This window comes from Xenopus laevis, chromosome 1L, assembly GCF_017654675.1.
Source record: "Xenopus laevis strain J_2021 chromosome 1L, Xenopus_laevis_v10.1, whole genome shotgun sequence".
Lineage (NCBI taxonomy): Eukaryota > Metazoa > Chordata > Amphibia > Anura > Pipidae > Xenopus > Xenopus laevis.
This window is the reverse complement of record NC_054371.1, coordinates 192,775,991-192,801,389: the sequence shown is the minus strand read 5'-3', so window position 1 is coordinate 192,801,389 and position 25,399 is coordinate 192,775,991. Positions and strand designations below refer to the sequence as shown.

General features: G+C 38.7%; 1 protein-coding gene across 5 annotated transcripts in view; it reads right to left on the bottom strand.

The window, feature by feature from the left end:
- mctp1.L (multiple C2 domains, transmembrane 1 L homeolog) overlaps positions 1-25,399 on the bottom strand; it is a 373,027-nt gene that overhangs the window by 270,705 nt on the left and 76,923 nt on the right. For 2 of the 5 annotated variants that reach the window (XM_041568472.1, XM_041568473.1), the window contains exon 2: positions 3,323-3,440. In XM_041568472.1, the coding sequence (XP_041424406.1) occupies positions 3,323-3,440 (118 nt within the window). Of the gene's footprint in view, positions 1-3,322; positions 3,441-20,381; positions 20,655-25,399 lie in introns of those variants that run through there. The other 3 variants (XM_018264615.2, XM_041568476.1, XM_041568474.1) reach the window with 3 other exon arrangements.

Genomic DNA, 25,399 nt, shown 5'->3' with positions numbered 1-25,399 from the left:
ACTGTAAAACTTGGGGATATAACGCAAATAACAGCTGTTGCAATTACACTGAATGCAAAAACACAAAACTGTTATCGTGATCTCTCAAAAGCTTTCAGCTAAATGTCATTATGAAATTAACAGTCTGTAATGCTGGATTGAATTTATATCTTATACCTGAATACTAGGGTATTCTGACTATATCTTTTGTTACATACGGACGCCTACAAATTTAACCACTGAAGCTTTTCTTTAAATCCATAAGACAAAGGCTCTTCAAAACCCACAAAGCTACCCAAGGTTTTTTCTCTGTGGTTACATTGTAAATAGGGGTTTAGGAAAACAAATGAACTTTTAGAGGAATATATAGTTTTCTGCTAAAGGGAACACTGGCCCAAGGCAGTGGCGTAACTACAGGGGTAGCTAGGGTTGCCACCTTTATGTCTGGCCGGGCGGGGGGTGAGTCCATGACGTCAGTGGGTGTGTCTGTGATGGCAGTGGGCGGACCCATGACATCAGTGGGCGGGGCTATGACATCAGTGAGCCGACCTGTGGCGTCAGTGGGCGGGGCTATGATGCAGCGATCAGCGATTGTCAATCAAGGGAATCCTGCCCGGTTTTCCTTATTTGGAAAACTGGGCAGGAAGTATAGACCCGGGCAGCCCCTCAAGATACCGGGCTGTCCGGGTCAAAACCAGACAGGTGGCAACCCTAGGGGTAGCAGTGGGTGCAATTGCACCAGCGTCTGCTCCCCCTGCTCCCCCTCGGGGCCCGCCAGAGATCGCACCGCAGGAGGTAAGAAAAACAAGCGTATAGCGCATTTAGAGGGAGGCAGGGGGGGCCCGGGTGCACATCCTGCGCCCGGCCTGGTAACGTGTAGTTACGTTACTGGCCCAAGGTATCAGGTAAGCAAATATAATCACTGGTAGGGAGGGATGCCTAACATGCAGCAGGCCCCACAGTGATTTTAACTTTCCGTTTCCTTTAATATACAAATAAAGTAGAAGATAAGTTCTTAAGGCAATCCCAAAGCTATAGGAGCAATAAGCCTCAGATTATAATATTGCAGCTGAGTTGAATCCATGGCCCCTACCCGTGACCTCATGCTCATTTTTTTCTTCAAATATTGAATCACCATTTAAAACATGAAATACCTAAAGGAGAATTCAACCGTTAACTAAAAAAACCCTACCCCCCTACCCTACGTAGACCCCCCTCCCTCCACCTCCCCAGCCTAGCTGCCCCTAACTTTTTACTTACAGATTCAGGGATCGCAATTCACGGCAGCCATAATCCAGGTCTTCGTGTCTTCTTCCGGCCCCTCGACAATTTCCGTCTATTTTGGCTCATGCGCAGTTGTCGCAACCCATGAAATTGCCCCAACTGCGCATGCGCCGCTTCACTGGTCTCAGTCTCAGATTACCAAAGACACGGAAGATGGCTGCCGTGAACCGCGATCCCTGACTCTACACAGAGGGGTAAGTAAAAAGTTAGGGGAATTTCCCCAGGGGAGGGAAGCTAGGCTGGGGGGAGGAGAGAGGGGGGGTCTATGTAGGGTAGGGAGGTAGGGTTTTTTTAGTTAATGGTTGAATTCTCATTTAAAGTGATGCTGACACTAAAAAACTACTCTTCAAAATATACATGCACATTAAGGCTCCTATTTATCATGCTGTGTAAAACTTTGGGGAAAACATCACTGGTGATGTTGCCCAGAGCAACCGAACAGCAATTTTGCTTCAAGTTGGAACACAAAAGGAAAGACCTGATTGGCTTCTATGGCCAAGATCACCGGTGATGTTTTCTCCAATGTTTTACACAGTATGATAAATAGATGCTTAAATGTTGCCTATAGGTCATTTTGACCTGGTCTGCTTTTGTAATTAATTGTTACTTGAAGTTCCTAAACTGGCTGCCGGTCTGGATTAAGAATCAAAATTGGCCCTGGCCCTTCAGGTACACAGAGGCCCAAAGAGCCCCTCACCAGCTCAATAAATAGTGACTGTCTATGGAATACAGCAGCCCCTTTGGCATTTGCCAGAGTCCACAATCTCTTTACTTATGAGGTCATTTATTTTTTCACAAAGAGCAGGGTTGTGAGGTTTGCTTCAAAAATCTAAAGGGAAAAACTTGTGAGTAAATATTAATATTATTCTAAGTTAAATAATGCTAATAGTGGACGAGGCTCTGTCAAAGGAGGTTGTAGAGGTACCCAGTCAATCAGCTGACCCGTTTGTTCCATTGTTTGAAGAATTGAATTTCATTTGTTAATTTGAGGATGTTGAATTTTCAGTTCAAAATACTCAAATGAACAAATGACATTCCATTCATGGAACACTGTCTAATACTGTGGAAAACTGTAATGTGAATAAAACACAGGCATATCTTTTTAAAACACTGGGTGTTGCTGCCTTGTTCTTGGAAACTGTATTAAATGTATTATATCTAAATATATTTATTCAAAGTAAGAGGTGAAGTGTAAACAAACTCAATTTGGAGAGTCTATTTTCGCAAATAAAACGGTCCATTCCTGTTATTTCAATAGCCTTATCTGGACAGAATGCTTGTAGTCTAAAATTGGAATGAAATCCAATTTTTAAAATAGTCAAAGGCAACAAAACACATACAGTATATGAGACAATCAGCAGAGAACAGTGTTTTGGAACTAAGCTGTCTTTCTGGCTCAAGTCTATATCAATGTACATTTATGATACGTGCATCACATGGACTGTGTATGCAACATTATAATTCATCTCTTTAGATGAGAAAATTGCTCCCCAAATAATATTTCCATAACATTATATATATATTTCCACTGAATCTTTAGCTAATAAAGGTATGGGACCTGTTATCCAGAATGCTTGGGACCTTTGGGCTTTCTGGATTCTGGACCTTTGGGCTTTCCATAATTTGGATCTTCATACCTTAAGCATTCTAGAAAATCATGTAAACATTAAATAGACCCATTAGGCTGGTTTTGTTTCCAGTAAGGATTAATTATATCTTAGTTTGGATCAGCTACAAGGTACTGTTTTATTTTTACAGAGAAAAAAATTTGTATTATTTGGATAAAATAGAGTCTATGGGAGACAGTCTTTCTGTAATTTGGAGCTTTCTGGATAACGGGTTTCTGAATAATGGATCCTATACTGTACATGTTTCCACTGTTTATTGCAACTGACCATTTGGAGCGCTTAATTCAAGAGACCAGCCTCTGGAATTCTTGATGGGACAACCTAGGATAGCTGTTTTCTTGTATTACAGTTCATGTGCTTCTGCAGAGCAATATATACATAGTGGCAACACTCATATTCCCTGTAACACAACAAGCATATCATTTCGGTACCTCCTCGATCACGTGCTGCTAAATTGCTCCCATTCTTCAATGTGACATCCAGCTGGAACATTCCGAGATTAGGGAATGAATAGTCAGTTGTACATGTCCCCACGTTGTTGTTGTTCTTCTGAAAAATGAAGATGTAGTTACATGAATATAGCTAAACTGTATCACTGTATCATACTGTATCAACTTTCACTATATTCACTATATTCTGTCACATTTTAAGCCTTCTGTGGCTCATTTATATTTCCTTGTAAAAAGCAAAGTTTTATAAGTGAAGTGTATGGATAGGAACTTGGGATAGTGTTGTCAATTGATAGTAGTGAAAGATGGCAACACCCCCCAATTACACAAACCTCTTTTCTCATTGCAAGTCCTAAAAGAAAGACTGGAATCACTGCAACACCATCCAGTTACGTTACATTATTAACATTATTAAAAGGACGGTGTTTTAATAAAAGTCCACATCAAGCAACTAAATTAATAAAGCCTTCCCATCCATTAAGCTTACCTACTTAGCCAGAGGCTGCCCTGGAAAATTCGAAGGCTAGACATTAATCCACTTGAACTCTGAGGATTCTAAGGTTTATGCCAACCAACCAGACAAACCAAACATTAAAGCACAGTGTATTTATTACATTCAAGATGTCATGTTGGATTGTAATTTGTTATATTAAGTATTGATGACTATTTAATCTTATTTTTTTAATGTAGAATGTTTCAACTGAACCACGTTGTTGTATGTACTCCCCTACCCCTTCCTCTGAAAATCAAAAAATAAGTCCACATCCAGCCATATTTTGTGCATGGATTTGCAAGGAACTAGAATCTTCCCCAAAAACGACATGAGTGTTGGGTCCCACATCACTGGAGTCTGACCAGTCAATTGATAGTAGTGAAAGATGCCAATACCCCCCAATTACACAAACCTCTTTTCTCATTGCAAGTCCTAAAAGAAAGACTGGAATCACTGCAACACCATCCAAAGCATTCTCCTGACTCTTGGTCTCTCTGCTAAATGGTCAAGAAATGGTTGATTTATCCAATTAGTTCTATATTTTTTGAATGTGAGACAGGACAAGGATACAGCATCCCTTTTCCTCATGCTGGTTGGTGTTTCCCTTATGATGTGCATAGGAACTTTAGGCAATTTAGTGGGAAAAGCGGTAAAGCAGGCATAAATGGATGTGAAATGCACAACCCCAGGATGGCACCCCACAAATGTGATGGGGGCAGGGCCGTATGTTGCCGTATGTTGCTTTTGATTATTCTAGATCCAGGGCTTTATATTTGTTACATTAATAAACTACAATAATAAACTACGATGAATGATTATTTGTAGGCAAACCAGTTTGTAGGCAATATATAATCACGTGGATGGAGAACACTTTCTGTGCCCTTTTTGTTGTTAAAGTAAATGGCATGTGTATAAGCTGAAAAAAGTGGTCATCCATCTTTTTATATTACTGTATTTAATCTTTTTTGTTCATGACAGCAACCCCCAGTATAATCCATAAACTCATAAAGTCTCACCTTGCTCTGACTGACTACACAATTGATTCTCGTGTAAAGCCCCCCCAATATCACCTTGCTTCAAATAGTGCCCTGACTGTGTCTCCCCATGCAATCTCCTCTTCTTATCCTTTCAGGTTTCTTTTTACAGATAATTGCTAGAAGCAAATATCAACCAGAGTTGTTCATTAATCTTGATTTTCATTTAGTTACGGTTTGGACTGTCTCATACCGCATTATAATTGCTTTTAAACTATGTTAAAATGTTGAGTGCATAAGGTTATTTTTTTTTAGCAATTTAAAGTGCCAGTGTAAGGACTACAAGTATACAATCAATACTTGCAGGAAATAGCTTTAAGAGACTGACTCTGGTTCTTTTTAGACAACTTTTTCTTAAAGGAATAGGACCACCAAGCTGGAAAGTTGGAAATAAAGTGTTCTATGGTCATTGTTATTTTCGACTACATATTGTATGTTGATGATTAAAGTAAAACAAAAACCCCAAATTACTGCCCAATATGTTTAGAGATGACTATACCCAGCTTACTACCACAGGCATACTCTACACTTTAAATAAAAATGGACTGTCCCAGAGTACTTTGGTGTATGTTGTGCCACTGGCATTTTGCTGCCTGCTCCCTGTATCTCCTGCAGAGCCGTGGGATCATGCATATCAGTACAGGACTTCTTCTGTGTTTGTTGTACTGTACATGTGCCCTGCTTTATTTGGCATAGGGGGTACCTGCAAGCAAGCAAGAAGATGGTGGTGGCACCCTCCTGGGCCATATTTTTTTTAGAGAAGTTTCTGCTTTTGGGAAAAGGGTAGCTATAGTGTCATTGGGAGGATAGTTAACAAAAGGCATCTAACAAACTGGCACCCCCATTGGCTTGGGTTTAATTCTCCTATAACTCTTTCTATGCTGCACAATCAGGCATAACTCCCATTGAGTAGGAAAAATTAAGTAGTCTATTAATCACTAGCAAGCATTTTGATGTTTGCTTTCAAATAGGCAACCAGTAAATTGTGACTGCTGGTTGGTATGGATTACCATAACTGGTGCCTTTTGTTACATTATTGGCTTCAAATCTTCAAAAAGGTATATGTCAAAACATTTTGAATTATTTGATTAAAATGGAGTCCATGGGAGATGGCTTTCCCATAATTCAGAGCTTTCTGGATAACAAATCGTATACCTGTAAATCATTAACTGGGTGAAGAAGATTCTATAGTACACTACTTGGCCAGACCAAGGCTACATTTTTGTTGGAACCTTTGGAGAATGCATCAGTCAAAATAACCAGTATGACAATTCTCACTCAAGTGTATACTTGAAAATAAATGTTATACCAAAAAAAATGCATTTATTAGTCAGGGAAGTCAAAAAGGGTAATAATAGGGTTTCATTAACTTTCTTTATTAAAGTGTCTCCTAAAACTACAGAACACACAAGGATAAAAAGTTCAATTTATTTATTTAAAAAAGAAAAAGGAGAAAGAACCTTGTTTGTGACTGTAAAATGGTATGATTTATTTTTTAAAGAATGCACCAAATGATTCGGGAATAATGAAACTGTAAAACTCACTGCAGTTAACAAAGGACCCTGGTGCACAAGCAATGGACCCTCAGCAATGGGAAGTGGAGAAACAGAAAACCACTGCCACAGCAGCAATCAATCTAAAGCTTCTCATTGACTACTAGAACTAGGTTTGTTGCTTTGGAATGATTATACAGTAAAGATAAAGATTATGACCCAGTGGGAGCACAAGGCATGGAAATGTAGTAAACAGAAAAAAACCTATTATAATATACAGTAGCTCATTTCTTAACATTTTTCCTTTAATGGTTTTCATCCTGAATTTTATTGCAGTTAGTAGTGGAATATCAAGTATAATATTTGAATTTACTTTGCATTTACTCATCTTGTTTCACAGCAATCAGTTTACTGTTCCTACGGGTAGCAAGTGGGCCTCGGTCTCTTGTTACCGACGTGTATGTTCCTGGTGGTTAAGCTCAGATTATTCTCTGCTCTGCTGGCAGAAGCAAATCATATTTATTTGTAAACTTGAGCTTCATGATTAAATTACATAAATCTGAGTGACATATAATGTTTCCTTCTTAGCATTTATATGGCTGTAAACATTGGTTGACAGGTGCTGATGACAATAATATAACCTGAGGTTCCCCCGTCGCTTTTAAATAAATAATATTCAGTGTAAAGGCCAACAAGAGTACTTCAAATAAAAGAATACTGTCACCAAATAAAGTGTTTACTTTAGCCTAAACCAATGTATAGGACCTGTTACCGGTTATCTGTAACCTGCCCAACCTGATAATGCTGTTGAATGTCATACGTTTTATGCAGATTGATGGAAAGGTCTCACATTATTCAATCTGAAAACCCTTATTCATGAAATATTTTTCTTTCAAAATGTGTCGACATATTTGTGATGATTGTTCCTAACTCTCCTATTACTCCAAGAGAACATGTAGTAATAACACCCATGTATATCTGGCTATATAGCCATTTCATTAAATGTGTTTTGCTCTGAGAAAGCTCATGAGAACTGCAGTGCAAGAGAGCGGAAACAAATCTGTCCATGAGATGTAATGACTTTAGGCAGTGAGAAGTACAATAGCTTTTAGGTCCATGGAGGTTCCAAACAGGATTTTAGGATCAGAAAGAGCTATATAAAACACAATTAGGCACTCCCTTTGTTATCATTATTAACACATATTTAGAAAGCACCATCATATTCTGCAGTACAACAGATAGGTGCATATATCAAACTTTATTATAAGCTCTCAAATACATTTGATTACCCTAAAACTTAATCAAGTACAATAACTATTTATGATACAGGATATGTCTTATGCATTTAGTCATATAATATAAGAAAAGGGAAGCAGCAACATTCATTGCACTCATGGGGGCAGATTCACTAAGCGCCGAGCGTCTGCTTCGCACACATCGCAACTCTTCACCAGGTGTAGATTCGCCAGGACAACGCTAATTCACTAAAATCCGGTTGTGTCCAGGGTGCCGAACGCTGGCAAAGTTGCACTAGCGTTACTGTGGCAAGCAAATCGAAGTTGCGCTAGCGTTGGCTAATTTGCATGCGGTGGGAAGTTAAAGTTCAAAGGACGTATATGTTGCAGCAAATACATTACACTACACAAGCCCGGGAAACCTTAATAAAATAAAATAGAGTTGTTATATTGCCCTACACATGAGCCCAGTGTATAGTTTATGTGCCATATGTTAGGAAATGCAAGGGGGAAGCCGGGTACCCCAGAAAAAATTTACGATCTTTTGCAGCCTATCACCCTGAACAATGGAAAGTCGCCAGCGTTTTTTGAGACAGAAAAATTTCAACTATTTTTTGAGGAAGTCCTATCTACACTTCATCTGGTCTAAGGTGGCAAAGGCAAGTCGGTAAGTGGTAACGTTCAGTAAAATCCACATATCAGTGAATTTGCGTAGTTAAGTCCCTTCACCGGAACACAACTTCGCCAGGCGTAAGGGAGTCTATCTCCTTCGCTAGTGTAGTTACGCCTGCGCCCATTAGTAAATCTGCGAAGTAACGAAATGACATCATGCTGGTGAATTTTCGCAAACGTTAGTCGCTTCACCTTTTAGCAAATCTGCCCTATGGTATCTGCAATATGGACCAAACAAATGGACAAATAAAAACAAATGGGCCAAGAGCCAGAACTAGGGGTAGGCATGAAAGGTGGCTGTCTAGGGTGCAATGGGATGAGGGGCACAACCTGGGGGGGGATCAGCAAGCAACCAGTGGGGGGAATAACCATCCTTTATTGATACAGAGACAATATATTACTCTGTGCCTTAGAGCACTGCAGGTTCTGGAATCAGTAGAACATACAATCTAGTTTCCCTATAAAGTCATACAAATCTACCAGGGTCAAATTAATAAAAAAAAAAACAATTAACCCACCAGCATTTTCAGATAGTGGAATTAATCCAGAACACCTAGGGGAACAGCGAAGCCAAGAGCCCAGTAGTGCAAGACAGCAGTGCCAATACATGTCTACTTGAGAACCAAATCACGCAATGATGCCTGCCCATTAACTGCCACAGTTAAGACATGCAAGAATAAAAGGGATTAGCAAATAATGCATAAATATTTATTATATACTATATACACCAAATCCAAATTTGTTTCGGTATTTGCACAAGATTCGGCAAAATTTATAAATTTGCATTTGTAAATTAGGGTTCGGTATTCGCCCAAATCTTTCACAAATGATTCAGGGGTTTGGCCGAATCCAAACTGGTGGATTCGATGCAACCCTGTTATATACACATATTTCACAGAAAAATTGTAGTGCCTTTTGCGTCTATTAATCCTTTCTGCCGGTGCTTATTTTGTTCCTGTTGAAACGGAATCATGTCTCTAATTGCCATTTAGGGTAGGGACACACTGGGCGATTTGGGGAGTTTTAGTCGCCTGGCGACTAATCGCCGTGACTTTTCTCCCCGAATGCCTCCCCTCGCTCTGCGCCTGGCTAAAATGAAAAATCGCCTGCGCTAATCACACGCGGCGATTCGTTTTCCGAAGTCGCCCGAAGTTTCCTCGTGAGGCAACTTCGGGCGATTTCGGAAAACGAATCGCCGCGTGTGATTAGCGCAGGCGATTTTTCATTTTAGCCAGGCGCAGAGCGAGGGGAGGCATTCGGGGAGAAAAGTCACGGCGATTAGTCGCCAGGCGACTAAAACTCCCCAAATCGCCCAGTGTGTCCCTACCCTTATAAGAGCAAATCCATTGTAGGAAGTGCAAATGCTCTACCATCCATATGGTATTTATTAATGCAATATACTTCCAAACACTGTGTCTGTGTTCCCAGCATAATCTTCATTAATCAGAGCAATCTTGGTGTACAACTCTTCCCGGAAGCATAAAATAGAAATAAAATAATTAACATAAACGTGGCAAATTAGAGATCCACAAATGGAGCTGTCCTTTAGGCCCTCTGGCAATGTTTTTGTTATATGTAAATAAATTGCAAATAAATCATGTATCTAAGTTTGACGGCGCCTAAAAAACAAAGTGACTTTACAGCTGTTTATTTTGCTCATATTATTTTCTTGGCGCCCATACAAATTGCTCATTTTCATCAAACTTGATCTCTGTGTTTATATAAATACTGTTTCACACACAGTGCCATGCAAAGGTACTCATCTTTCATTTTACTGAACCATAAATCCTTCACTAATACAAAATAATAATAATAATACAGGTTTGGGACCTGTTATCCAGAACGCTCTGGGGTTTTCCAGATAAGGGATGCTTCCGTACTTTGCATCACCCTGCTTTAAGTTTACTAAAATGAAGATTAAATAAATCAAAAAGAATTGTTTTGCTTTCAACAAGGATTAATTATATTTTAGTTGGGATCAAGTAGAAGGTACTGTATTGTTATTAAAGAAAAAAAAGCAATGTTTTTTTTCAATTTTTTATTGGTTTAATTAATATGGAGTCAATGGGAATTTTCTGGTTAAGGGGTTTCTGGATAATGGATCCTATACCTGTAGAGGTATAGACCTGTTATCCAGAATGCTCAGGACCTGGGTTTTTCTGGATAACAGATCTTTCTGTAATTTGGACCTTCATACCTTAAGTCTACTAGAAAATCATGTTAATAAACCCAACAGGTGGTTTTGCTTCCAATAAGGATTAATTATATCTTAGTTTGGATTAAGTACAAGGTACTTTTTTATTATTACCGAGAAAAAGGAAATTATTTTGAAACTTTTGAATTATTTGGATATACTGGAGTCTATGGGAGAAGGCCTTCCCGTAATTCTGAGTTTTATGGATAACGGGTTTCCCAATAACGGATCTCATACTTATATACATAAATATAGGCACAGGGGTGCAGGTTGAATAAAAAATTCCTGGAACTCTAGTTATTATGTATGCATAGAACATTTCTTCTCTATGTATTAGTGTTCATTTACATGTATTACAATATTTTATTGTGAACACCCTCAAGGCGCGACTAACGTTTCGGCTGACTCCTCAGCCTTTATCAAAGTGCAGAAACAAACAAGCCTTGAGGGCGTTCACAATAAAATTTTCTTTTTATTCACATTACAAGCTGTGAGTGTCGCTTCTTCTGATAAACTATATATATATAGTAATGTTCGAGGATACTGTTTGAGTGCCTGAGGTAGGAGGCCTCATTAAGGAGATTTAACCCATAGGGTTGACCCCGGGCACCCTTGAACAAAATCATGTATGACCTAGGATGCAAGCAACATCATGGGTTTACTGTAATTTTGTGTGCCAACTGGCCGGTAAAAATGATGGTCAATCCCAATGTTATTAAAAGGGAAAAATTATAAATATATAGGAAAGCCGGTATTTTTTTCCAGAAAAAGTGGCAACCCTAGTGCCAACTTATCTGTGAGCCCCCCACCAGATCCCCTATACCCCCAGCCCCCCCCCCATGGCTGCAGAGGCAAAGTTAGTGGCAGGTAGCTCCTGATTTTGGACGCTCTAGTAGTGTTCTATACGGGTGAGCTAGTAAAAGCAGCTTTTTGCATGACCTTTGTGGCTAAGTGCAGTATAGACGAGTGTTACCCATCAAGTGTAGGAATTCCTTGGAGAACCTGGTACACTGGGACAGACACCGGTGGTGTGAACTTTGTGTATGATGTGATATTATGCCAAAAAACATTAAGGAAGTACATTTCTGTTTAATAAATCTACTGTTTGTGGGTAAGAACCACCTGTGCCCGAGAGTGAATGTGCTGAAAGGGCCTACAGAGCCTTCCTCCAATACGGCTGCAAGGATCCAGCTGAGATGAGGAGTTGCATGAAGCAGTACTCTACCTTTGAGATTGAAAATGACCCCCTAAGTATCTATAGCTCTTCAATACTTGTGACCTTGTATGATATAGGTCTGATGTATTGACATTTAATTAGGAACAGACTCCTGTGGCTAACTGAAAGAAGCAAGATGCAGTGTTATTACAAGTATTTGTGAGAAAAATAATGTCACAGCAATCCAAGGTTTATGGCATTGTGTGTCTTTCATACAAGGGAGGCTGCTGGAAAGAATAAAACAACCCACAGCCTAATGTTTAAATAGCATTGCTTTGTTTGACAGTGCAGATTGGTTAAAACAAGCACAACAAAACCTACATAACTAATTAAAAGGGTTTCAAAGGAAAAATGCCACTTAAGAGAAGTAATTCAAATGTTCAGCCAATATCAAATGTGAATTATTAATGTTTTACCTCAAAATCCTGACTCCTGACTTTAATTACTACTGTCACAGAACTAAAATATTTATACCTTTATACTTAAAACATCTAAGCCCTGGAAACGGCAGAATTGCCAGAGGAATAGATAATATTTAACAATCCATTAATTTCCCTTAAATAAAAGTCAGCTCTATATATATATATATATATATATATATATATATATATATATATATATATATATATATATATATATATATATATGAATATATTTACCATATAAAATGTATGCCGTTGCCACCATTTTGTTTTCTTTCTAATTATTTTTTTCATAAGGGAATATAAACATATAAATGCTTTCATGTGCCTGGGGCAGTGGGTTTGAGAAAAACCTGAATGTGGCTTGCAGGAGACTATTTGCTACATAAAGGTGGAGGTGGGCACATTGATGGTATTCAGGGGAGTAGCTAGAGATATTGCAATGGTAGTTCATGTCAAAGGACTTAAGGTGACCAGTGAGGAATAATGTTTCTCAATCATTGGAAACCCCATATCATTTAGCAAATGCAAAACCTAAAATTTCACTTAAAGGAGTTGTTCACCTTTGAGAGAACTTTTAGTATGATGTAGAGAGTGATATTCTGAGACAATTTGCAATTTGTTTTAATTTTTTATTATTGAAGATTTTTGAGTTATTTAGCTTTTTATTCAGCAGCTCTTCAAGTTGCATCTTAAGCAATCTGCTAACTAGGGTCCAAATTCCCCTAGCAACCATGCATTGATTTGAATAAGACTGGAATATCAATAGGAGAGGACTGAATAGATGGATCAGTAATAAAAAGTAACAATAACAATACATTTGTAGCCTTACAGAGTATTTGTGTTTTAGAAAGAAGTCAGCGACGCCCATTTGAAAGCTGCAAATAGTCAGAAGAAAAAGGCAAATAACTATAAAACTATACAAAATAAATAATGAAAACCAATTGCCTTACCTTAAAGGTGAACCGCCCCTTTCCAGTAACTCCCCCTTTTATCCTTTCTCCTTGCCACTCCCAGTCCAGAAGCCCGTGGAGCGACACTAGGACAGGTGGAGCAGAAAGGGGCACGACTGAGGGACGAGTAGGAAAATCAGTGGGGGGATTTATGCTTGGCATTATGGGATTGTAGTGCAGGGACAAGCAGGGTTAAAGAGAGAAGGGCTTAGCCTTTAAATAGAAGGGAGAAAGTGCGGGAACCCAGTCATACCTTGGGGACTACACGTGTAGTCCATGTTTCCCTCCCGCCCACCTGACATGGAGGAATGGGAGATAACGTTTCAGCTTTGGCGTAGTGGGGCTGCCCTACTGGGTATCCAAAAGGGGGCTGTAGTGTTAAGGTGAGATTGGCCTGGGACTAAGCTTAGGGGCAAGGAGGCTCAGTAGGCGAGGAAATAGGTGATGGAGGCTTGCCTTAGGCTGGACAACGGGTTGGTTAAGAGGAGTACTGTTAATATATTGTAAGCTATTGTTAACTGTTATAGGCAGCCTTAAGTGGCTAGTGTTTTACATATGTCAACATGTTATTAATTTGTTATAAGAACAATAATTATGTTATCATAACAATAATAATAGTGTTGGTCTGTTTGGTGGATATTTTATCCTAAGCTTGGTAAGGTTATGTAATAAAGCAAGCTGCAGCCTTTGCACCCAAAAATGTTGTGGTTGTTATTTACTGGGGTGAAGGGGTTGGGGGCCGATATTGAGTCATATGCAAGTCAAGCAACTAATTGTAATGCTTTGCTACCTCTACAGCATTGTTTCTCAAAATGAAGCTACCATGACTTTGCATCAGAACTCATCATCAAGAGCTAGCCATAGTCCTAGATATTCTCCTCTTTTTCACCCCTATGCATACAAACACCAGATTCGCTTAATGATGCATACATCCAGCAGAGAATATCATTTTAATTGGTTTAAGAAGAAATATAGCTGGGCTTTGTGACTGCATTGGAAAATGTGGACTTTTTCCTTATGAATCCCATTTTTAACGACATAAAACCCTCAAAACAAATCAAGGTAAAATTGCTCAGAACACTTTTGCAATTTACATATATTTTCTCTAGTTTTCAAGATTTTAGTGGTTTGATAACAATTATGAATTTGAAACAACAGTGCCACTTGCATTTCATTTCTGATTGCTGACTACGGTCAGCTGAAACTTAAGTTAGTGAGAAAAGAAAGTCTTGTGCTGTTGCTGTATTTAAACAATGAACTAAGGGGCAAATTTACTAAAGGGTGAAGTGACTAACGCTGGCATAACATCGCTAGTGAAGGAGATAGACTCTAGCGCTACTTCACACTCTTACGCCAGGCGAAGTTTCGCTCTGGCGAAAGAGCGTTACTTCGCAAATTCACTAAGATGCGGATTTTACTGAACGTTACCTCTTGCGCCAGACTTCCCTTTACCATCTCAGACCAGGCGAAGTGCAATAGAGTAGATAGGAGTTCCTCAAAAAATAGTTAAAGATTTTTCTAAGTCCCAAAAAATGCTGGCGACTTTTCATATTTCAGGATGACAGGCTGCAAAAGATTGTAAATTTTTTCTGGAGTACCCGGCTTCCCCCCTATTTTTCCTAACATATGGCACATAAACTATACAGTGGGCACATGTATAGGGCAATATAACAACTCTATTTTATTTTATTAAGGTTTCCCAGGCTTCTGTAGTGTAATGTATTGGCTGCAACATATACGTCCATTCAACTTTAACTTCCCGCCGTATGCAAATTAGCCAACGCTAGTGCAACTTCGATTTGCTTGCCGCAGAACGCTAGTGCAACTTCGCCAGCATTCGGCGCCCTGGACACAACTTTCGCCTGGCGAAGTGTCGCGCTGTGAGCGAAGCCGTTGCTGGCGAATTTTCGGAGGTTAGTGAATTTGCTACGTGAGCAGAGAAAGGTAATCTGACATTTCTCAGTTCTAAACACCTGAAGGACAAAGAAAAGGCTGATTCACTGGTAGCAACCCAGCAGGCCTCCTCACCCCTCCACACCCACTTGCGATTATGTGCGGCCATGGGGAGGAGGGAGATAATGGGCATGTGGGTGATGGGATGACAAGGGTCCACACTAGGGGTAGGCGAAAAAAGACGTACCTGCCCCCCTCCATTATAGTTCCCTAGGCCCATTCCTCTTCTGCCTACCCCTAGTTCTGGGCCTGTGGTAGATGAATGGTTAAATCCATCGATTCAAGGGAACCCTTAAACTAACACCTGCATTAAGAATGCATTACTTCCATGGATTCCCTTAACGTGTTGTGCCTACACTCAACTGACTTGTGCCTAGTGAATTACAAGTTAATGTCATTATTAATGCAGTTTACATTGGCGTGCTATGCCTAATACAATGTGTGCACGAGTATAACTTGCTTGTGTGCATTTCGGTGCTGTGCATATTGCACATACATTTATAAAGGAGCCCTTAATAGGACTATTCTAGTCAGCAAGACACACTGCCTTTATCTCTACAGACAAGCTTAGTTTCTTGCCTTTGTTAATTCCTGAACACAGTTGCATGACATGTCAATATACTTTTTTAAAACAATATTCACAGTGACAATAGGAATTTACAAAGCCTGTAAACTTGACTTGCATTGCAGATTAGTTCCCTAAGCCTGAGCTGTAATACAGTTAGCAAAAGATCAATATTCTTCTTGAAATTAAATGACTTTTTTCTCTACTAAATTTGAACCCTTTTGTTTGTCCTCAGCTTCTGCTTAATGTGTGCAATTAATGCACTTTAACAAATTTTAAAGGTTATTATTGATAAAGCTTTAATCTTAATGTATCAATTGCTATGTCCACACAGTATCATTGAGGGGAAGATGCACATATAGCAAGAAAACCAGCTAAAGGTTTATAGACTGCAGGGTGGTCAAGTACATCAATTCTACAAGCGCTCTGCAGCCTTTAGCTCCATTTCTGTTATTTGATCCTAATCTAGTTTGATGTACAATCTCCTTCCTAGCATTTAATGATACACACTGGTTACTTCTAATTCATTCTCTGATCAGAAAGCTCTTTGCTCGGACTTGTAAAATCAGGCCAGGTTTTCATAATTCAGGAATTAATAATTTACGTTTGAAATTCCCCAAAAACATATAGCTACATAGTTACGTTGGGTTGAAAAAGAGCAAAATCAATCAATTTCAACCCCTCCAAATACACATGCGCTCATCGCCCCCTACATACATAGAATAAGGAGAACAGCATCATAGCAAGTACAGACTTAGGTGCTGGTGTTTATTGTTGAGAACATATATCAAAGGAAATAGTGGGTAAGGAACAGCACTCAGAGTAGTATATATATTAAAAACATATGAAATAAAAATACCAGAGGGACCCATGGGGTAGATCCAATACTGCAGGAGTGTCCAAAAGGTAGATCAGGATCTACCAGTAGAGCTTTAGTTGGTGATCAGTAGATTTCAAGACACTGTCAACAAACAGCTTGTCTAAATCACCCTCCTGTTTCATGCTTTTCATTTAGAACTTTATCATGTTACGGTTACATAAAAAATAGTTTGTTAAATATAGCAATATACATTTTCTCCTAAATAAGTATTTAATTAATATTTTCCATGTAACAGAATGCTAACAATGATATTATGGATGTAGATCATAATGGCACAATCACTAAGAGGGTTATTTACTAAGCTCCGAATACCCAAAATTCCCCAAAATCTGAACAATTCGTGATTTTTCTGTGTTATAATAGGCTTTTAAAAAAATCACGAATTTGTGGAATTTATTAAACCCCCAGGGCTAAAAAGCATGAATAAAAAACACGGCATCTCAAACCTGTTGAGGTTGCAATACAGTCAATGGGAACAGTCCCATTGATTTTTGTTTTTTTTTCGGGGGTTTCGGCAATTTCACAATGTGAAAAATTCGGGAGAAATTTACGAAAAAATCATGAAAATCTGAGCTTTTCCCGCAAAGGTAATTTTCGGGAAAATGTAATAATAAATAAGCGTTAAAAACCCAAGCGGGTTAGATCGGAGTTTGTAGCAGCCGATATTGAGATAAATTCAGACCTTGATAAATAACCCTCTAAAAGTAGACCCCACATTAGTAAAGTATGGGCACCCTGCCCTACTGGTTTGGGATTCCTCTATTAGGTGGTATCTGTAACCTATGTCTTTGGAAGGGATGTTTTCCCCTATTAGCCCAAGGATCCAAGGATGTAGTGACTATTTCCCATGCTATGTTTGGTAAAATTGGTGGGAGCACATGTCACTTCGTCTTTGGACGCCACCTTCTGTACACGGTAGCAGTACAGTACAGCATACCAGTAGAGTGGTCTAAAGGAGTCATGCCTTTAGTGAAAATTGGGGGAATGAGGTAATAGAAACTGACAGACTAGCAGCTGTACTAGTGTACCTTAGAGGTATGAGACTGGCAGAGTTAGCTAACAAGAATATCAATGGCCTCCAACTACGGATTGATAGAATGGAAGTAGCTTGTCCAGGTAATACTTGCCCTATAGCGATGGGACACTTACAAGTGTAGGGATGTGATAATTTAAACACCCTTACCTGATACAAGCAGGCTCATCCCCAGTAATTTAGACAGCTAAGGGTCCTGATCAGGGGCTTTATCCCTGATGATTCACTTTTCCTCTATAGTGACCAGTAGATGGCACTGTGCCACAGTATAAAAAGGGTTAAGCAATGTGCTCAGTGTCCATTGCTGGCTGAACCTTTCCTCTGTTGAGCAGCAGAGGATAGGGGTAGTGGAACCCAGTTTGAGTATAGTAAAATGATAGTTATACCCTTGTATAGATCACTCTAGGAGTCATAGATAGGGTATATAGTTGCGCAGCTCAAGGCTCCGACGAGGATATTAGAGGGATTAAGATCCCGGGTATTACTGACCCCACCGTAGGAACTAAGTGTTAGACCCAGGGAGGTACATAGTCTTCTGAGTTCCACTTAGGGTGATCCTGAAAGTTGGGAATATAGTGCCTGTGCTGTTTGCTGTGTATTCCCTGGCCTGCAGGGATTCATTCTATACTTGGTATTGTGAGTATACATTGCTCTTTTGGTTGATCTATGTTTTATCCCGTGTTCTATACTCCTATGTGAACTCTGGTTTTGGTCATGAAACTCAGTTTATGGTTAAGCAAAACAAAACCACTGGCGCCCATCTCTTGTGCATATCACAAACCATTATAGTTACACTACACCCTGCCTCCACCCCATTGCAAAGGCCTTCCCCTGAAAAACGAGGGTCTCATTTGTGGTACCATACCACATGAAAAGTATCTCCTATTGACCAACGTAGTGTCAATTTACTATAACGCTGCACAAGAATAGGGCGCCAATCTAGAATTTTGCTCTCTAAATGAATCCACTGGAGGGGATCCAGACCCCGAGCAGCTATTACAAAAGGTGAACTTAAACCTACCAGCACTGTCTCCACAACGCTGCCAATGTTCTTGTTTTGCTTATAAAAGTCACTACCTAATCTAACTGTCAGTTACCAGTATTATATCATTGTCTGACTCTATTAAACACAATTGACATATTTTAACATAAGTTGTAAATGGCACCAGTGCAGTTATTGAGGCTACCAATCTTACAGCAGACTTATTAAAACAATATGGTTGTTTTTAGTTACTGTACCACAGCAATTTAGAATCTGTTTTAGTCAATAAGTCACTGAAGAGGAAGCTAAAATGTACAGACTCAGCATTATATAATAGTACAGATACGTAGTGATGGGGCCACAATAAAAAATCGCAAAACTCTGAAAAAATTTGCGAAATGACAAAAAATTATTTAAGCACATTGAAGTCAATGGGCAGAAAAATTATTTTGACGCGCAACAATTTTAATGCACTTGACAATTTTTCACTAGTGACTATATTGTCGCAACAAATTTTCTCGCGGTAAATATTTGGACCAGTTTGGCGAACAATTTGGTGGTAAAATGCGGAAATTCGCCGCAAATCCATACCTGCCGAATAAATTCACCCATCACTACAGATAAGTGAATGAAAACTGGTTTCAAAAATAATCATATAAAATTAAAAGAATTGCCTTGAGTATTGATATACAAAGCCAACTAAGACAACCTTCAATCCTTATATGCAGTCAGCCCATCTGTGAGTTGTAATCAACAATTTCTGGAGGGCTGCAGGCTGGCAATTACTGCCTTCATTTTATCCTGACATAAAGCACAAGAAAAGCTGTTTTTTTTAACACCTATGATATAATACTCCAATATAGACATCATAAATCAGGCACAGTCTGCCTATGTGCTACTGTTTATATTGGTTGGCAGATGCAAACCTGCCCATTTAGACTACAGGTATGGGACCTGGGGTTTTCCAGATAATGAATCTTTCTGTAATTTGGATCTTCATACTAGAAAATCATGTAAACATTAAATAAATCAAATTGGCTGGTTTTGCTCTCAATAAGGATTAATTATATCTTAGTTGGGATCAAGTACAAGCTACTGTTTTATTATTACAGAGAAAAAGGAAATCATTTTTAAAAATTTAGATTATTTGGATAAAATGGAGTCTATGGGAGATGGCATTTCTGTAATCTGTAGCATTCTAGATAACGTTTATGGATAACTGATCCCATGCCTGTATTAACAACATGTAGAAACATTTCATTGGGATATGCAGGCTTGAAATGAACCGCCAACTCCCTCATCCCCTTCAGTATATAACCAGCAGTAAATACTCCATTAAGCCATATTATAGCAAGTCTGTAGGGACATGTTCTGTTCATTTAGCCATACTCTAACATATACAAGCTCTGGAGTGGTGATCAGTGTTACATATTATTCATATCCAGGCTTATGGCATGTCACAGAATAAGTGAAGTATATTACAGAGGCATCAAGGGATATCATTTATATGCATCTCACATTGTATTGGCTCTCAGCAATACAATTTCACACAGGAAACTACAATATCTGCAAGCTAATCTCAGCCCACAATAGCTAACCACTATGATTATTAAAGGGCAATATGTAAACACAAAGTCCCTACACAGAGTTAGTGACCTGCTCTTGTCACACATTCAGCTGCTTTATATTTACATTCACATTCACATTATGTAAACATTATGGAAGAAAGAAACAGGCAGTGAGAAACTGCAATGCCAGAAAACTTCATTCCTTATTAGCAAGTTTTTTGGGTGGCAGAAAGGCACCCATTATTCTGAATGCTAGAAGACTACTGAGGATAACTGTAGAGCCAACACCGCATCTATGCAAACTGAAGTTTCATGCTAAACAGGAAAATAGAATGGTAAAGTCCTTACCTGGGCACAGAGAAATGGCAAAGAGACAGTGTTTTTCAGCCTGCCAATGCCTAACATCATGCAGCAGTAGTGCATAGCCCATCATCAGCCTGGCACAGCAACAACACCTCTACATTCATGGCTAGCCTCTCCTGCTCTGCACAGTCTCCAGCGGCAGATATATTCTCCAGCTCACAGATATCAATCGCTGCTGCTACTGTTGCTTCCCACTGGCACCCAGTAAATGGAAAGAAGCTGAAGCGTGATGCCGGAACCCAGCTACTTCAGTCTGCATTAAGGAAATGATTCATTTCTAGGGCAGTGGGTTTGTATGTTAAAGAAACACAATTCTGCAAGGATTTCATCATAATGCATTTATGATTCTGGTGTATTTTTCTGTCGGACTGGGAACTTCCCTTTTAACACTTAAAAATGTCTCTTGTACCAATTTCCTTTGCAAAGGAAAAAGAATAAATGGGGTATCTGAAATAATAACATATCTCTCCAGATCCCCCCTGCCAACAAACCATAAACACGACAACCCTAAACAGCAAAGTCATATTATCGGTGCTTAAAGAATAAAAGCTAAATCTTACTGTCACCCATTACATTTAGGGCAGGGATGGTGATTATAGCACTAAGGCTATAGCTGTAGTGATGGGCGAATTTGGGACGTTGCTGGCGAAAATGCGCCTGTGTCCAAAAAAACGGACGCCGGCGTCCATTTTTTTGACGCCGGTGAATTTTCACTGGCGAATTATCGCTGTGGTTTTGCAAATTTATTTGCCGGCAGTGAATCGAAGAAATTCGCAGCAAATTCGAGCCTGCCGAATAAATTCGCCCATCACTATATAGCTGGTCACACATGAATCTTAAATGCTTATATAGGCCCCTTGGGAAGTAGTTTTAGCAGACCTACCTGAGATTGCATCAGACAACAATTTTGGTTATTCTCCAGAATAAAATGCTGACTTGCTGATACCTTCCCACCAGCCTGTTACAGTAGCATTAGCCAACCCTAATGTGGCACAATCTATTTCCTGATATGATCAGGGCTATTTCTGGCATTTGGTTACATTATACAATTCCCAACCAATCAGTCAGTGGAAGGATATCCCAAAACCAGTTGTATATAGTCACCTTTACTTTGATGCACACAAATGCCTTTGCACTGATTTATGTGCTCTCCACCCCTAATTGTTACATAACACTGGGAGAGGATAGGTACAGGCTGGGTGTAGCATTCATGCTAAAAATACCTCTCTCTTTGTGTATAAATAAATAAATAAATAAATACAGGTATGAGATCTGTTATCCAGAATGCTCTGGACCTGGGGCTTTCTGGATAATGGATCTTTATATAATTTGGATCGTCATACCTTAAGTCTACTAGAAAATCAAGTAAACATTAAATAAATCAAATTGCTGGTTTTGCCTCCAATAAAGATTACTAATCTCTTAGTTTGGATCAAGTACAAGGTATTGTTTTATCATTACAGAGAAATTTTTCAAAATTTGGTTTATTTGGATAAAATGGAGTCTATAGGAGATGACCTTTCTGTAATTTGGAACTTTCTGGATAATGGGTTTCCGGATAACAGGTCCCATCCTATACCTGTATATATACAGTGTATGTATATATATATATATATATATATATATATATATATATATATATATATATATATATATATATATTATATATATATATATTTGTTTGAAAAGTACCCGCACTCTTGCCAAAGTTTTCTTGTAGTGGGTGCTTGGTCAAAAGTACATTTAGAATTATTCAAGAGGGACCAGCACTCCGTATTTTCAATCACCAAGTGTTTATTATCACATCACTGATGCACAGTGATATGATAATAAACACTTGGTGATTGAAAATGAAAGGCTATAGGATTAGCCGAAACGTCAGTTATTTATTTTCAATAAATTTCACCGATTTTCTTGTACCTTAAGACCTGTGAGTGCTCGCCTTTTTCCAGGATATCTTACTCACTTTGCTGATAGCACCCTGGCACCAAACACTTTTCTTACGAGTAGTGCCGGCCCAACATGGACGCTATATATATATATATATATATATATATATATATATATATATATATATATATATATATATATATATATATATATATAGTATGTATATATTAAATATCTTAATTATTTAAAGAAACATTACTCTAGATGGACAATGCAAATGGATTTGCAGACCTGTTCTTCTGTGCGGACTTCCATTAAGTAAAGGTGAAACCTATTCCCCCAGTGAATTAAAAATGTCAGAAAAGTCCTGTTTAGCATAAAACTTCAGTTTGCATACATATGATGTTGGCTCTATAGTTATCCTCAGTAGTCTCCTAGAATTCATAATGCTGGGTGCCTTTCTGCCACCCAAAAAACTTGCTAACAAGGAATGAAGTTTTCCGGCATTGCAGTTTCTCACCGCCTGTTTCTTTCTTCCGTTTGAATATACATGTGTAAATATAAAGCAGCTGAATGTGTGAAAGAGCAGGTCACTAACTCTGTGCAGGGACTTTGTGTTTACATATTGCCCTTTAATAATCATAGTGGTTAGCTATTGTGGGCTGAGATTAGCTTGCAGATATTGTAGTTTCCTGTGTGAAATTGTATTGCTGAGAGCCAATACAATCTGAGATGCATATAAATGATATCCCTTGATGCCTCTGTAATATACTTCACTTATTCTGTGACATGCCATAAGCCTGGATATGAATAATATGTAACACTGATCACCACTCCAGAGCTTGTATATGTTAGAGTATGGCTAAATGAACAGAACATGTCCCTACAGACTTGCTATAATATGGCTTAATGGAGTATTTACTGCTGGTTATATACTGAAGGGGATGAGGGAGTTGGTGGTTCATTTCAAGTCTGCATATCCCAATGAAATGTTTCTACATATTGTTAATACAGGTATATAGTAATGGGCGAATTTATTCACCAGGCGCGAATTTGCAGCAAATTTGGCCATTTGGCCAGTTTTTCCATTTGATTTTGCGGGAAATTCGTGGCAAAGCGAAATGGGACGAATTCGCCCGTCACTACAGTTATGTGATCAGTTATCCAAAAAACTACACATTACAGAAAGGCCATGCCCCATAGACTCCATATCCAAATAATCCACACTTTTTTAAAAATTATTCCCTTTATCTCTGTAATAATTAATCCCATCTCCTTACTGGAGGCAAAACAATCTAATTGGGTTTAATTAACGTTTGCATGATTTGAGCAGATTTAGATTTAAGGTCTGGTTATGCATATTATGGAAAGATCCCTTTTTCGGAGAACCGCACATCCTCAAGCATTCTGGATAATAGTGCCTATACCTGTACCAGAATGTCCCTGGCCTTGACTTCTTACAACATATAATGGAAATATCATTTGACATCTTATCTTAAATGTTTCTCATGCTGGTGCATAGCCCTGTGGGCAAGAGAACCATGTGATATACTGTATCATATCTATTCAATTGTTTGCTTAACTCAGCCCTTAACAAAACATTCTCAAATGATACCTATTGTGAGAAAAAGAAAATGGTCATATTGCTTTAAAACCCCACACTGAAATTATAATAGTCAGCATACAGTATACCAAGCAGTCATAACCAACACCTGCCCTGCCTTTTTTTCTTATGAGTAACAAGTAGTAGAGTCTTCTGCACTTGTTTATTTTAGATGCTGGACAGGGGCTATAGATGTAACGTGAACATTGTTTTTGCTTTTATTTGAAAAATACCTCATTACTTAATTCATATTTACTTTTACCATTTGTTGCTGCCAGTAGTTTTTGAGCCTCGTTTACTAACACTTTTTTTGCCTCTAGCTACCAATCAAATTTTTCCTTCAAATATTTATCCTGCTGCTTTTCTGACATAGCTAATACCTGCTATTGGTTACTGCTCAAGTGCAGATTTTCCCCTTGTTAGTAAAGCCCAAAAGCTGTTCGTATGCACAGTACCATAACCAATCACAAAGCCACTACAAGTCTGTTTCAAAAGTATATGAAGCCATGCTCTGAATAACTATGCCGTTCCTGTTCTTCCCAATGTTAGTGCATTGCAGATCACATAGGGCTTGTACTATGTTAGTATGTTTCATGCCAATAGATACAAAAAAAGAAAAGGTGCACAGATACCTCATCAATAACAATACAGCTGATGTAACGACATACCTCCCAACATTTTGGAAGTAAAAAGAGGGACAAAAAATTTCTTTCCGCATGTAGCGCAGCAATTTTTTGACCACACCCTTTCTGTGGCCACACCCCCTAATTACCATGTTTGTTTTACAAAATTTGGCATGAAAGTTTGAAAATATTTCTCCTTATCTAAACTGTGTTTTTGTGTCTCAAAATTGTTACAAAGTATCTTATTTGCACCTGTTAGCTGTTCTGGGCTCTCTGCTAAAAGCCAATTAAGTGAGAAACTTTGTTTCTTTTTCTGGCTGTTCAGTGCAGAGAAAATAGGGACTTTCCAGTACAAATGAGGGACTGCAGGTTGAGCTGTCAAAAGAGGGACTGTCCCTCCGAAAAAGGGACAGTTGGGAGGTATGTAACGATGGATAACTAATGGAAAAGAATACCCACATACAACTTATCTTATCCATTTATTTTCCCAAAACAGAGGAGGGAAAGGGCCCACATCTGGTTCAGGCTTTCCCTATTGTTATGCTGCTGCTTTATTAACTTTAAAATGCCTAGCTCTAGAACATGCAGGACATAGTAGATATTTTCATATTCTCTATCTAACTGTGTAACTGTCTCACTAATCCATTGCTTAGTATTGATCTAAAGCTATTGATTTGTTTTTAGTCTAGAACCAAACTTCAAGCAACAACCACTATTATACACTTTATCAAAAGCACACATTTTAAGCAGACCAGTTACAAATTTTTCTAAATGTTTTATACCCCGAAGGTGCAAAAAGTCTGAATCCAAAACTCTGATACCTCAAACCTGCCGCAGTCATATAAAATTAATGGCAGATGTCCCCTTTACAATTTGAAGATATCGTG